The sequence below is a fragment of the Macaca fascicularis genome, chromosome 13 (assembly GCF_037993035.2).
Source record: "Macaca fascicularis isolate 582-1 chromosome 13, T2T-MFA8v1.1".
NCBI classification, from domain to species: Eukaryota; Metazoa; Chordata; class Mammalia; order Primates; family Cercopithecidae; genus Macaca; species Macaca fascicularis.
The window spans coordinates 6,809,255-6,824,844 of record NC_088387.1 but is presented as its reverse complement, the minus strand read 5'-3'; the positions used below and the strand labels follow the sequence as shown (position 1 = coordinate 6,824,844).

Sequence of the window (15,590 nt, the reverse complement as noted above, 5' to 3'; positions counted from 1 at the left end):
AACCACTCATTTTTGTCCACACACACCAGGGGATAAGCACCAGTCCCCACTTCTGAGGCTGCTCACCAAGCTGAACTCACTGTCTGTCAGTCTAGGATTGGTTTATTAGATTTCCATGTGTACATTTCTCTCTACCTTCATTTCTTCATCTCTATCACTGAAAAACGCTCCCTTTTGTATCCCCTTCCTTCTTAGTTGATTTCTTTCTTAAAATTTGGTGGGATAAAGTGATTTTCAGTGCAGGATTAAATGATCAGTCCTCAGTGGCATTTGATTATTAGCAATGGACTCCTAAAAACTAAAGAATTACTGTTCTAATGGTAAAATTTCAGGTGTAAAGTCTGTTCACTGATAGATCCCACATCAAACTACAAAGGCTTACACACCTAAGTTACAACACATATGTGTGTGCACACACACACAATCTGCAGTAAATACTGCTTACTAATTATGCTATATTTGAAGATTTCTATATCTTTCATGCTCCTGGGTGTCTAAAACAACTTGCTTCCATGTAGAATCCCATTTATTTTCAAGGCCATTGTCAAAGCTGCTTCTCTCCTCATCACTTTACTCTCATAGTGATCAGTCTCCAATATCCACTCTGGGACACTTCTTTTTTCTTAGCATCTCCTGTCTGCTACCCTGCTCTCCACACGTCTCTGATGTCCTGCCTTGATCTTTTGCTTCCATTGTTGCTTCCTAAGCCAGGCTGTATTCTCTACTCCCCATATCAGAAAGATGGCCAATGCCATTTGCTTCTGTTATCTCCAACTGATGATCATGGATGCCTGGCTGTTCCTCTCAACATGTTCTCTCAGCCCTGTCCAGAATACTTTATTCCTTTAAATCGTGCCTTCATTCAATCAGGAGTCAGAAGTTTGTGGGGGGCAGTGTTTGTTCATCTGTTTCCTTTACCCCATTTGTGAGTATTCATTCTTCCTTAGCTTGTTATGAAAAATCTCAGTTGTGACCCATTTCTGTAATTATCCCTCTTTAAAGGTCACCTAAAGATGTATTGGTTTTTATCAAAAGAGTTACTTAATTTTTTTCTGATGCCTGGGAGTTCCTATGTATAAAAACAAACAAAAGTGACCTAATTTGGTGCAAAACCACAGGAGCACTACCACAGTTTCACAGTGATAGCTCACTCTGCTCTCAACAGCACAGTTGATAATGATCAGGACTCACTCTAGAAGTGCCTCCAAAAGAAATCTGCTACATATGAAATCTGCACACCATCACCTTCAGCTGGCCCTGAGCTATTTCCTACAGGTCAGTCTCAAGTCTCTATAAAAATACCTACACATGTAGGTAGGTAAGTAAGTACATCTAAAAAGAGACATGTTCAGTAAGTGTGGGTGATGCTTCCAGTTGGCTATGCTCATTTAATGGAAGTTATCCAACATAATTATGAGTATCCTGGCACAATCTAGGGCCACCGCATGAGTAAAATGCAAAGCCCTTCTGTGTTGCCCTTTCTCACTGCCCCCAGCTGTGGGTTGCAATTGGCTGCTAGAAACACACATCCTCCACTAGCACTGCCACTTGGTTCCCCATGAGCCCCTGCAGACTGGACTAGTGTGTGTCTGCATCAACCTCATCCCTGCTCCCCACCAAGGATGCCACCCAGGAAGCTGACACTGCCCCCTTCACAACACATTAATATTATCGTGAAGTCCGAACCGCTGATTTCATTTGATTGGGGGCATGTAGACAACAGGAGCGGCTGAATTTTAAAACTGACTTTCATGCAATCATTACTTACCATTGGTAAGAATCCCCTAAAAGGAAACCCTATTAAGGTAATCTCCTTTCTTTAAGGTCACTAAGAAAATAAGCAGAGAGAAATAAATGTATTTTGTTCTGTAATGAACAACGTATTTCATGTTGTAGGAAGAGTAGAAAAGAAAAAGATGTGCTGATTATCTGACCTTTAAGATTAGTGCATATTTGAGTTGCTGAACAAAGGACAAGAGGGCTATAAAATACATTTTAAAAAGAAAGGGTTACTCACTCCATTTGGAAAGAGTAAGATCCTGTGTCATTCAACTCAACTGGCCAAAACTCCAAAACACAACCATGCAAAGCAATTCTCGATGAACTCCTTGGATTCAGCTCCACACGTTCCTGTGATCCACTGCTTTTGTACCAGCTTTTGGTGATTGTTTCAATCTCATGTGCAGGTGAACACGAACAATATTTCAGATAGAAAGGTTCCCCTTCAACCACAGTAATGTGGGGACGTGAAGTACAAGATTCTTCAAAAGATTAGTAAAGTAAAAGAAATAAAAACAAAAACCAAAATGACAAAGGTAACTTTTTTGTCTTCTCATGCATTAGGTGAAAAAGCAAGATTAGTAAGAAAGTCCTGAGAAATCTCAGTGTCACTTTCCTGTGGGTTCCTTTATTTTTGCATCAATCTTTTCAACACTAGAAAGGATGAGGCACTTTCAGAATATAGATGAAAACACAACTTCTGACAGTTTCTCCCCAACAGGAAGGTATCAGAACTTAGCCAACCGTAGCTAGAAGACCGATAATTGTGTCATCTCTTAGAAGAAAATATTACACATTACAACTTCTTCAAAGGAAAGCCACAGAAGTCACAGTGCTGCCATACCTACCCCAAAACATATCCAGCTGAGGAGTCTCAGTGGAAAAGAAACAAAAACTTAGCAACCTTGGCGTTCTTCCTCTGCACCATCAGAAATCTCACTCACTGTGCATTCACCCTGCCTATCTAACATTCCCTGGCAAGTGTGGAGATGGTTAAAGATGTGCCTATGTAACTTACAGTGTGTGTACATTTATTATTGCTGTAGGTCACCATGTGGATAATCAAGAATTCATTAATATAATATCAATCCAAATTTGCATATCTGTCACATTCCCTCCTTCTCAATTGACCCAGATTCTCTGGCTTTGGAAATATATCTGACCCTCATCTACACAGGATAGGTGTTCCTTTCCCTCTTTCTGCACTTCTCGTACTTCAAGGTCAGCATTAATCGGTCTTTCTCATAATCTATCCTCCCGTGACTCTTGGATGCACTTTTACCACATTTTGAGGATGAGAATATTTAAATTGAATGAAACATTTCCTTTAGGACATGGACAGAATGCCCTCTCTATATGCCCTGACTATAGGGTTTGTTTCTCAAAGCAGCAGTCTGGTTTTAACTCAAAATTGTTAACTACAACATAAAGAGGAAGTGATGTGATAGAAGTGTTCTGATATGGTTTGGCTGTGTCCCCACCCAAACCTCATCTTGAATTTAATCATGGGGGCAGTCTCCTGCATGCCGTGCTCATGATAGTGAGGGAGTTCTCATGAGATCTGATGGCTTTACAAGGGGCTTTTCCCCCTTTTGTAAGTCTTCTGAGGCCTCCCCAGACCTGCAAAACTGAGTCCATTAAAGCTCTCTCCTTTATAAATCACCCGGTCTCAGGTATGCCTTTATTAGCAGTGTGAGAATGGACTCATACAGTAAATTGGTACCAGGAGTGGGGTGCTGCTGTAAAGATACCCAAAATGTGGAAGTGACTTTAGAACTGCATACAGACAGAGGTTGGAACAGTTTCAAGGGTTCAGAAGAAGATGAAAATATGGAAAAGTTTGGAACTTCCTAGAGACTTGTTAAATGGCTTTGACCAAAATGTTGATAATGTTATGGACAATAAAATCCAGGCTGAGGTGGTCTCAGATGGAGATGAGGAACTTTTTGGGAGCTGGAGCAAAGGTGACTCTTGTTATGTTTTAGCAAAGAGATTAGTTGCATTTTGCCCTTGTCCTGGAGATATGTGGAACCTTGAACTTGAGAGATGATGACCTGGGAGAAGAAATTTCTAAAGAGCATAGCATTCACGACGTGACAGAGCATAAGAGTTTGGAAAATTCACAGCCTGAGGATGTAGTAGGAGAGAAAAACCCATGTTCTGGGGAGCAATTAAAGCCGGTTGCAGAAATTTGCATAAGAAGTTAGGACTCAAATGTTAATTGCCAAGACAATGGGGAAAATGCCTCTAGGGCATGTCAGAGATCTTCAAGGCAGACCCTCCCATCACAGGCCCAGAGGCCTAATAGGAAAAAATGGTTTCCTGGGATGGGCCCAGGGCCCTCTTCTGTGTGCAGACTATGTACTTCGTGCCCTGCATCCTAGCCTTCCAGCCATTGCTAAAACAGGCCAAGATACCAGGTCAGGCTGTGGCTCCAGTGGATGCAAACCCCAAACCTTGGCAGCTTCCACATGGTGTTGAGCCTGCAGGTGCACAAAAGTCAAGAATTGAGGTTTGAGAACCTACACCTAGATATCAGAGGACGTATGGAAGCGCTGGATGTCCAGGCAAAAGTTTGCTGCAGGGGTGGAACCTTGATGGAGAACCTTTGCCATGGTAGTGTGGAAGGGAAATGTGGTGTTGGGGCTCCCATACAGAGTCCCCATTGGGGTGCTCTACAGCTAGTAGAGTTAAGAGAAGAGGGCCACCATCCTCCAGGTCCCAGGATGATAGATTCACTGACAGCTTGCACCATGCACTTGAAAAAGCCCAGAAACTCAACACCAGCCCATGAAAGAAGCCAGGAGGGGAGATGTACCCTGCAAAGACACAGGAGCAAAGCTGCCAAAAGCCATGGGATCCTACCTCTTGCAGCAGAATGACCTGGATGTGAGACATGGAGTTGAAGGAGATTATTTTGGAACTTTAAGATTTAATGACTGCCCTATTAAATTTAGAACTTGCATGGGGCTAGTAGCCCCTTTGTTTTAGTCAATTTCTCCCATTTGGAAGGGGTGTATTTACTCAATGCCTGTACTCCCATTGTATCTAGGAAGCAACTAAATTGCTCTTGATTTTACTGACTCATAGGAGGAAGGGACTTGCCTTGACTCAGATGAGACTTTGGACTTGGATTTTTGAGTTAATGCTGGAATGAGTGAAGACTTTGGGGGACTGCTGGAAGGGCATTATTTTGTTTTGAAATGTGAGGACATAAGATTTGGGAGAGGCCAGGAGTAGAATGATGTGATTTGGCTGTATTCCCATCCAGATCATCCTGAGTTGTAGTTCCCATAAGCTCCATGTGTCATAGGAGGGACCTGGTGGAAGGTAATTTAATCATGGGGGTGATTACCCTCATGTTGTTCTCCTGGGAGTGAGTTCTCATAAGATCTGATGTTATTATAAGGGGCTTTTCCCCTTTTTGCTCAGCCTTCTCCTTGATGCCACTAAGTGAAGAAGGACATGCTTTCTTTCCCTTCCACTATGATTGTAAGTTTCCTGAGGCCTCCCCAGCCATACAGAACGGTGAATCAATAAAACCTCTTTCCTTTATAAATTACCCAGTCTCAGGTATGCCTTTATCAGCAGCATGAGAATGGACTAATACACATTCTTTGAAAACATGGATGTAAAATCTACCTCAAAACACAAGAGTTAAGGAGCCCCAACTTCATGTTTTCCGGTTGTAATACAATCTCTATTTTATACTAATACTTCAACATAGAAGGTGTGATACATGTGTACATATGGGTGTCAGCTTCAATTTACATGCAAAACCCTGGTGAGTCATTAACAGTTCATTTATTTTCCTGTTTTAGAGTTAATATAATAAAGTGCATAGACCATACAATATGTGCTCCTTTATGCCTGGGTTATTTTGACATGATTATGTTACAAATGCATTCATGCTATAACAGTGATGTGTTCTTTTCTCATTGTAATATAGTACCTAATTGTGTTACCATTTGGCAATTTATCCATTTTATAAAGGGATACATGTTGGGGATTTGGTTTATTAAACAAATGTCTGTTGGATATTGGGTTATTTCCAGGTTTCCAGGTTTTCGCTTGTCTTAAAAAGCTTCTATAAACACATCATATGACTGTGTTTGGATGGACATGTGCTCTCTGGAAGTATTATCATTTGAAGAAACTTAATGTGAACTACACACTCTCCAGAGGTGGGAAGTTGACAGTTGAAAGTCCATACCATCCCCCTCCTCAGGCAGCTAGAAGCTTTGGATATCTAATCATGGTTTACCATTAGAGGCTTTGTTGATTACCATAATACTTGTTGGAAATGGTCCTTGATGGGATAAATAAGTGGAGTTCAAGGTGTGTAGAGTTCCAAGTGCCAAAACAGGCACTCCTATTGTTCCATAAACACAGTATAAGAACCCAGCAGGGCCAACAACCAATGCCATTTGGAATAAAGTCTGTGTTTGAAACTGTCTTGGTTTTGGACAATTGTAGGATTTTGTCACTTAAACTCAACTAGGTTCAGTGAATCCTCTATGTAGAACATTGTCATGTCTCCCTAGAGTAAAACATTCATGAGAAGTGCTCTCCAGGGCAGGCAGCTGGGAGCTTGGCAACTTTGCACAACTGGCTGCATGACCATTTCTGTGCCTGAAACATGCTCTCGTTATAATGAGGAGCAAGGCTATTAGTGTGTGTCCACAGGACATGGGCCTCATGACACATTTTCCTGCACCTTGTTTTTCCTCTGACTTGTTTCTGACACATCATTACATAAAAAAAAAAAAAACACAAAGATCTACCTCATTCTTTTACCATCTGGGTAGGGTTGTATTGCAGGGATCTCAATAATAAATGGATCCACATAAGTAAATATACCCTGAGATTGGACCTGTGTTATTTGAAAGTACCAAAAGCTTAATTCTGCTCTCTCTTCAGCAGAAATTATCAAAGCAGAGAATATGGGCCCATGTGTTTCCCTCTCCTAGGTAATAGATCAAGGCAAATTAATATTTGTGCTCCCACTTTCTTCCCCAAAGTCTAAGGAATGCCTTGCTAATCAATCATGGATTGAGTCTCAGAACCCTTCTCAATTAAAACAAAACAAAACAAAAAAACTCTAGGCAATCACTGCTAATAAATTGGAGTCTCAGAACCCTTCTCAATTAAAAAAAAAAAAAAAAACTCTAGGCAATCACTGCTAATAAATTAAAATTGGTATTTGACATCTACTATGAAGCCTACTCGAGCTCCCTGGTCTAGCCAGTCTCTTTTTGTATATTTCGTCTCACTCTAATTTTTGAAACCTGTCTAATGTATTTGTCATTTACTTTTCTCATTATTACCTAAATAATGAGATGAATCTTTGCCTCCCTCTCACGAAGGAGACAGTGTGTTTCAAACTTCCTAAAACCCAATAATAAAGATGGCTGCCACCTCCTCAGTTTCAAACAACATGAAATAAATTTCCACCTCAGACAAACGTAATTTATTTCAAGATGTAAGTTGTTCACTCTGCTCTCACTACATAAACTCAGACTGCAGAATATTTTCTTTTCTGAATAAATTCAGCATCTTCAGTAGCCACCATATAAAAAAAAAACTTTTACATTCTTCCTCGATTACTAATGAAATACGTTTGTGAATATGTATAATCACTTACCTGCAGTGCTTACAAATATAAGCACCCAAAGAGTCAGGGGTAATTCTCTACAATTCATGGTTTGGATTCTGCTTCAAACGGCTTCTCTGGAAAACAGAATAAAACAGATCCAGTCAAAGCTTTCAAACAAAAGCATACCTATCTTATGAAGGTTTAAAAATCTTCTGGCACACAGATTTTCTAAAAACCAACCTAGAAGATTTTTATATTCCTTAATCTAGTAACCAATTCTCAGAACTTTCAGCCATATAAAATTAATAAAATTAGGCTAGGCATGGGGGCCCACGCCTGTAATCCCAGCACTTTGGGAGGCTAAGGCAGGCGGATCACGAGGTCAGGAGATCGAGACCATCCTGGTTAACATGGTGAAACCCTGTCTCCAGTGAAAAATACAAAAAATTAGCCGGGCGTGGTGGCGGGTGCCTGTAGTCTCAACTACTCAGGAGGCTGAGGCAGGAGAATGGCGTGAACCTGGGAGGCGGAGCTTGCAGTGAGCCGAGATGGCACCACTGCACTCCAACCTGAGAGACAGAGCAAGACTCCATCTCGAAAATAATAATAATAAAATTTCAAGGCAATGAAGTTTTGCTTCTGGAAAAAGGCCTGGTCTACTAAATCCTGCTTCCAAGGTCAAAGTTGAAAACAATAGTACTGCTACAAATATTACCATTCTGTGAATAAACAATCTGTGACATGCTGAGCTATGTATGACAGTTCTGCCCATGTAAGAGAGTGTGTGTGTGTCAGGCCTCTGAGCCCAAGCCAAGCCATCGCATCCCGTGTGACTTGCAGGTATATGCCCAGATGGCCTGAAGTAACTGAAGAATCACAAAAGAAGTGAAAATGCCCTGCCCTGCCTAACCGATGACATTGCACCACAAAAGAAGTGAAAATGGCCGGTCCTTGCCTTAAGTGATGACATTACTTTGTGAAAGTCCTTTTCCGGGCTCATCCTGGCTCAAAAAGCTCCCCCACTGAGCACCTTGTGACTCCCACTCCTGCCCTCCAGAGAACAACCCCCCTTTGACTGGAATTTTCCTTTATCTACCCGAATCCTATAAAACGGCCCCACCCTTATCTCCCTTCGTTGACTCTCTTTTCGGACTCAGCCCGCCTGCACCCAGGTGATTAAAAAGCTTTATTGCTCACACAAAGCCTGTTTGGTGGTCTCTTCACACGGACACACATGACAGTGTGTGTTTTCACATCAGAATGCTCCTGAATTGTAATGAGATCTTCATTTAGGGGTTGAACTTTTAAAAATCCATCTTCCTCCTTCAGAACGTAGGTTTCATAGTTCTAGGCACTAAGTCTGTTTTGCTCTTTTGCTCTTCACTGTATCACTAAAACCCAGCACGAAGCCTAGCACATGGCCAGCACTCACTAACACGTGTCACTGAGGCATAGGTGTGTGTATGTGTTTGCGTGTGTCTGTGGCTGCCCATATGAGTTTACTTTAGGGAAATGGAGAGATGAAGTGACAGTCTCCTAACTCCAGACCCCTCCTTTACATTGACTGTGACCCAGTGGAACTAAGATCTGCGTTGAACTTTGATCCTACTACAACCTAGCATTCACACTTCTGATTACAACTTTAAGTGCCCAGTGGAGGAAGAATCCCCCCACAGTGGAGACCATTCAGAGTCTAAATACTGCATAAATAACACCATGTCCCTTGTTTACCATCCTGAGTGCAGGAAGGACAGGCTGATGGCAGAGTCTGGTTTCAGAAACACACCAACCTGGGTTGCCACCCCAGTTTGAATACTGACAAGCTGTGCAAAACTTGAGCAAGTCTTAGAGCCTGTTTTCTCATTACCAAATGGAAATGGTAAGAAGGCCTGCCTCTGGAATTATTGAGTGATTAAACCTTCTAAGGCTTAGTAGCAGCTTCTCAGCCCAGAATAATTCCCCTCTCACCAACAACTACTCATCCTCCATCCTAAAAATAGGGTTGTCAATGCCTGAATCCAAGATAAAGCTTAATGGCTAAGCTGCCAAACCATTCACATCCATCCTTATGGAAAAATCACCAAATATTTGGTGGAATTTCCAAGAGATAATAATCAATAACGTAAAGGCCAAAGAAACAAGTATGAATGGAAAGTACCAACTATGCATAATCAAATTAGACCAGTTCTATGGTTAGAAACCTCCCCCGATACCTCCACACACATTTCGTCATTAACTCTGCCTATTCTTTCATCTTAGAAAGAATAAAAAATGTTATTTCCTTTATGTCACTACTCTGATTAAGGCTGACATAACCTTATAAAAAGCATCACTTTTGTAAAAAATATTCAATATCTACCAAGAGACAAAGTTATTAGGAGATGATTCAGCAAACTGACAAGTTAACTCTGAGTTTCAATATGAAACATATTAAGATCTTAGTATACAAAAATTAGTTGGTATTTGCACAGCATTCTGCAAATCTGGATGTGTGCACGTAAAATTTTTAACGTACTTTAGCTTTATGTGTGAATTTAAGAGATTAAGGTTATATTAAATAATGAATTCATTTCCAGAAAAAGAGCTATTCTGATAAATGTAACAGATACTCTAGCAAGTGTTAATAAAATAGGTGAAGAATATAAATATTAAGTCTTACATGTAAGAATTTTAAGATTTTTTAATTGTAATGTTTAATACCAATATTTTTGCTTTTCTATCACTCTTAAGTCTCTTTCTTTTTAAAAAGTTTTTCTGATTTCTAAAGCAATTTACACTCAATGTAGGACATTTACAAAAGGAAGACTGAAAGAAGAAAATAATCTCAACAAGTATAATTTTTAGCATGTTTTCCTGTACTTTTTATAAATGTTGTCACATAATTAAGATGTTTGGCCAGGCATGGTGGCTCATGCCTGTAATCCCAGCCCTTTGGGAGGCCAAGACAGGAGGATCATGAGGCCAGGAGATCGAGACCATCCTGGCTAACATGGTGAAACCTCGTCTCTACTAAAAATACAAAAAATTAGCCAGGTGTGTTGGTGAGCACCTGTAGTCCCAGCTGCTCGGGAGGCTGAGGCAGGAGAATGGCGTGAACCTGGGAGGCGGAGCTTGTAGTGAGCCGAGATCGTGCCACTGCACTCCAGCCTGGGTGACAGAGGGAGACTCCGTCTCAAAAAAAAAAAAAAAAAAAAAGATGTTTAAATGATTGCATATCCTGCATTTCCACTTAATATTACATAATGAGCATTTTTCCTGTGTCACAAAACTCTTTGTTAAAACCATTCTAACTGCTACCTAATATTACTTCATGTGGCTATATTATCATTTACCAGATGTATTATGCGATAATCACATGACCATCTTCATGGGTAAGGCAGGACGGCTCAGTTTTTTTGCAGCATGGGCTCAGGTGCCAGCCTGGGTAGATGTGAATCTCCATTCTACCCTCTACCAGCTAACCGACTGTGGGCAACTGACTTACCTGTTCTGTGCCTCAATTTTCTTATCCATAGAAGGGGATAATCATACCATCTCCCAGAGCTAATGTGAAGGTTAAATGAGTTACTATTCCAAGTGTCTGGTGAATGGTAATACCACTTAAATGTTAGTTATTATTATTTGTCTACATTTCTTGTTATTTCCTAGATGTTACTCCATGGCAGTACAGTGATTGAGTTGAAGACTACATTTAAACCTGACAGATGCATGCTGCCAAACTGCATTCCAGAAATGTTGCAATAATTCATATTCTCTCACTCAATAGCACAAGACAGTACCTATGGACCACACCCAGGAGAGCACTGAGCAGCTTTACTTTTAAAATGTAATTAGACAGCCAAAATGGAAAAATGATAGCTCATTGTTTTCTGAATTTGCATTTCTTTGGGTATAAATGAGGCAAATATTAATCACATATTATCAGCCATTTTATTTTCATGTTTATGAACCATCTCTTTACGTCTTTTGTCCAGTTCTCAGATGTTTGTCTAACTTGTTGTTTACTTTCTGTCTTTTGTTATGCTAATATATGACAAATTTTAGATTGATGTAGTCACACCGATCACTCTTTTGCTTTGTGATGTTTTCATTACTTTTGAGTGTAGGATATCCTTTCCTGTCAGGGGTCACATAGATGCTTATGTAGTGTCTTCATTTTTATGACTCGGTATTGTGTTGTTTTGTTTTTATGTTTAGCTTTTTTCATCCACCAACAATTAACTTTCTTGTTTGACATGAAGATAGGGAGTAACTAAACCTACTTGCCTCAAATAGCTACTAATTACTTCTCTACTGTTAATTAAATAATTCCGTATTTCCCCTACGGTTTGCCAACACTACGTTGTCATGTATAAGTCCTCCCTGAGCACTCTACTGAAAGTCTAACACAGCATGCTTGCCCAAGTGCAAACACACACATGCACACACACACACACACACGCTCACACACACCAATGTGCCTCTACCCTCCCACCTTTCGTTTTTCTATTCATAGCACTTATCACTGTCGTATTTTCACTTTATGTCTGCTTGTTTGTTATTTGCTGAATTATTGAATGACTTAAATCCATAAACTATATATAATTTTGAATCTAGGTGATCATCTGATCCACTGGCACATCTGCATCATCTACTTTTAAAATGCTTTTTAAAGCATGATATCTTGGAAAGTATGTTTTAGCAACTAATGTGAAGTCTAGGCCACCAGCTCTCACTCAAGTTTGGAAAAAAATCATGATGGCTGGGCTCCACCCAGCGGTCTGGAGGACAGACTGGGCATCCTGATTCCTCAGAACTCCGCAGGTGACTCTAATGTACAGTCAGGTGGAGAGCTGCCGACCTAGGGCATTTATTTGTATTCTTAGGAAAGTAAATTTAATACACCTTAAATGCATATATTTGATGTGTCTAAGACATATTAAATATTTGTACACGTACATATGTACGTACATGTGTGTACACACACATAACGAATCGTCACAAACTTACCTAAATCACCCAAAGGCGTGAAGTTTTCTCTAAACGAAGAAAAAAAACAGTTTCCTTCCAAAAATGGGGTGACCTAGGCTTAAGGTCAGATCCAAGCTGACCACTCTGTCTCCCAAGGCAGCACAGTAAAAAGCCCTTCCAGAGGGTCCAAACAGTCACCTGAACCCCTGGCTCTGCCCAGTTGCCCTTGTTTATGGGCCCCACCCTGAGAAACTGACCTTTCTCTAAATGTAATTCACAGAAACACATAATGCACAGGGAAAGAGCCACTTCAAACTCTTTCTAATGAGGAACCTGAGATTTGAGGAAGTGAATTGGTGAGCCTCAGATTACAGCTTTTCACAAGGACACACATGAATCAATGTAGATGCTGTAATATAAATCACTCATTAGCAACACATACAATCGAGCACCTCCTGACACAAAGTGCCTGGATGAAAATCTTAACACCAGTTTTCTAAAAATGTAATTTTTCTTCTACAGTGTTCCATGCATAGTCGTTTTACTCAGCCTGCAAGATGATAAAACAACCAAACGCAAAGAGGAGAAAACGACCTTGGGGCATAACATACACACGCTTAAACTCTAACAAACAAAAGAATTTGTGTGGAATTTGGCTTCTCATCTGTAAGGCCAAGAAAATCAATGCCACCTCATAGTCCTTGTCACACAAGTGTCTGTTGTTAGCCTTATCCTTCCCCCAACCTAGTGTCGGCAAATCGTGGGCAAATCTGCCTACGCCTGTGCCACCTGGGCTACCCTCCCCACTTCTCCCAGCTGCCAGGTCCCTAGAGTCCTTGCAACTTGGCTCAATATTTGCCTTCTCAAGGAAGCTCTCCAACTGCAACAGCCCCAAATGGTGCATGCCTTTGTCCAAGCCCGTCTCCATCATTCCGCAGGTGTCTCCATCACTCGGGGAATAGCTCCCACTCTCTGGTGAGGTCCATGAGGGCATAGACCCTGCGTTTTCTTTTCTTTTTTTTTTTTTTTTTTTTTTTGAGATAGGGTCTCGCTCTGTTGCCCAGGCTGGAGTGCAGGGGCGCAATCTCTGCTCACTGCAACCTCTGCCTCCCAGGTTCAAGCTATTCTCCTGCCTCAGCCTCCCGAGTAGCTGGGATTACAGATGCATGCCACCATGCCTGGCTAATTTTCTGTATTTTTAGTAGAGATGGGCTTTCACCTTGTTAGCTAGGATGGTCTCGATCTCCTGACCTCATGATCCGCCCACCTCAGCCTCCCAAAGTGCTGGGATTATAGGCCCTGACTTTTCAATCCACATTCCTAGACTTTAGCTTTAGTTCTTAGCCTTTGGATGTGTATTTGTGCAGGGAGAGGGAACACACTGTCCCCAAACCCAATTCCCCAAATTTACCCCTCCTAGCCCATCCAAGGTCCTGAGGTTGAGAGGTGTGCTCCCAATAGCAGCACTGTGTATGACACAAAATCGGTACTTGCAAAGGGTCTTGAGAATGAAGCAAGAGAAGTCAGTGAAATAAACACAATAATCTTGAATCTCTATATCTGGCTGCACTTGACACCTCATTAATTTGTCTGATTACTGCAGTGCAACCTGCTGGGCTTTTTAACTTCCCAGGGCTGGGCAGAAAAAAGACAAAGCCTCTGGAATCAGAAAAGCAGTAGGTGTGAGTCTGGGATCTACTACTTAGTAGCTGGGTACTCTTGGATAAATGACGGAATTCCTCCTCCCTTTTATTAATAAAAGCATAATAATAGTTCCTATTTCATGTGGCCCTTAGGAGGATTAAGTGAAAATAAGATATCTAAAAATTTTCTACAGTGTCAGGCACATGGTAAGCACTTAAAAATTGACAACTATTGTTATCATTTATTTCAGTTGTTCTCACCTCTCCAGAAAACAATTGGGAACGTCTTAATTTCTAAAACTGTACTTTCAGAGAAAGACGGCATGCTGTCTCATCAATTATTCACACATATTCACACACACACAATCTCTCTCTCTCTCTCTTAATTGACCTTGTTTTGAGAATCCCTCCCCGGATGGTGGTCTTCCCTTCCCCTGGGGGAGTGGGGAGGGGGTGTAGGTGGCAACAGGGTCCACCCTTACCTTCAGAGGGGCGTCCCTGAGGCTGGGGCGGGGGCGGCAGCTCCTCCTTCACACCAGGTCGTGACTGCGGAGGCCAAGTTCGGAAAGTAGGTGAGAAGCAGCGATCCCCGCCTCCTGACTACCGTGGAAAGTGAAAGAGAGGTGTGATTAAAAAGATAAGGCACCCAGAGAGGGTTACAAAAACAAAAACCAAAAAAGAAGAAGAAGGAAAGAAGTAGGAACAGAAAGAAGAATGTCAGGGGTTTGGCAGCTCCTGGTTGCTAAACCCGGCCAGTGGAGGCTGCAGGTGGGCGATGCCCGCGGTCGGGCAAAGCTCCGGGTCCCGGCGTGTCGCGGTCTGGGGCGCTCTCAGTCTGGGGCGCTCCCGGGCGTAGAGTCCTCCCTGACTTGGGGGTCCCAGTCTGGGGGCCCTCCTGTCGGGGTGCTCCTCGCAGCGATGCTCCAGGACCGCCTCCTCCACCCAGGCGCCCCGCGTGGAGTTACCGGAGCTACTGGATCGCGGGGTCCAAAGGGCGCAGCTGGAAAACCCAGCGCCTCGCCCTTTCCCCTCGGACGGCGTGGGCCCCAGACGTCTGGCTCTTCCTCCCCAGCCGCGCGGCGCGGGTCCCGGGAAAATCAGGGCGGCAGCCGGGTGACCTGCAGGGCCGGAAGGTGGCGCGCCCGGGCCGCTCGCACGCACCCTGCAGGCCGGCGTTCACAGCAGAGGATCCGAGGAGGGAGGCCAAAGGGGAATGTGTGTTTCTACAATTTTACTTTGTGGCAGAGCTGTTATTAAACAAAAGGAAAAGGAAAACCCATAGCCGACAGGCAAAAGGTTTAATGAGACAATGATTTTAATTCTTTTTACCCAATCAAGATAATTCACCAAAGAATAAACAAAAATATGTAGTTATCTCAATAAATGCAAATAAAAGCATCTGACAAAATTCAACACCCTTTTTGAATTAATAACGATTAGAAAACCGAGAGTAGAAATGACCTTTCTTAATCTGATAAAGAACATCTATAAGACACCTACAAGTAACTTCACATAATAGTGAAACATTTTGCGTTTTCCTAAGATTAGTGATGAGATAATGATTTTGGCTCCCACCTGGGACAACTGCTTTGCAACAAGTGGAGAAATAAAGATAAAATTAG

The 15,590-nt window shown here is 42.0% G+C and overlaps 1 protein-coding gene across 7 annotated transcripts in view; it reads right to left on the bottom strand.

Moving 5' to 3' along the window:
- IL18R1 (interleukin 18 receptor 1) overlaps positions 1-15,067 on the bottom strand; it is a 43,314-nt gene extending 28,247 nt beyond the window's left edge. For 5 of the 7 annotated variants that reach the window (XR_012421732.1, XR_012421733.1, XM_065526690.2 and 2 more), the window contains exons 1-3: positions 14,451-15,067; positions 7,424-7,509; positions 2,018-2,261 (exon numbers count right to left, since the gene is read on the bottom strand). Coding sequence is in view for 5 of the 7 variants with exons in the window: in XM_065526690.2 (XP_065382762.1) it covers positions 2,018-2,261; positions 7,424-7,481 (302 nt within the window). In the remaining 2 variants the exon portion in view is untranslated. The remainder of the gene's footprint in view (positions 1-2,017; positions 2,262-7,423; positions 7,510-14,450) is intronic. The other 2 variants (XM_074010866.1, XM_005575164.5) reach the window with 1 other exon arrangement.
- Positions 15,068-15,590: the final 523 nt, after the last annotated feature.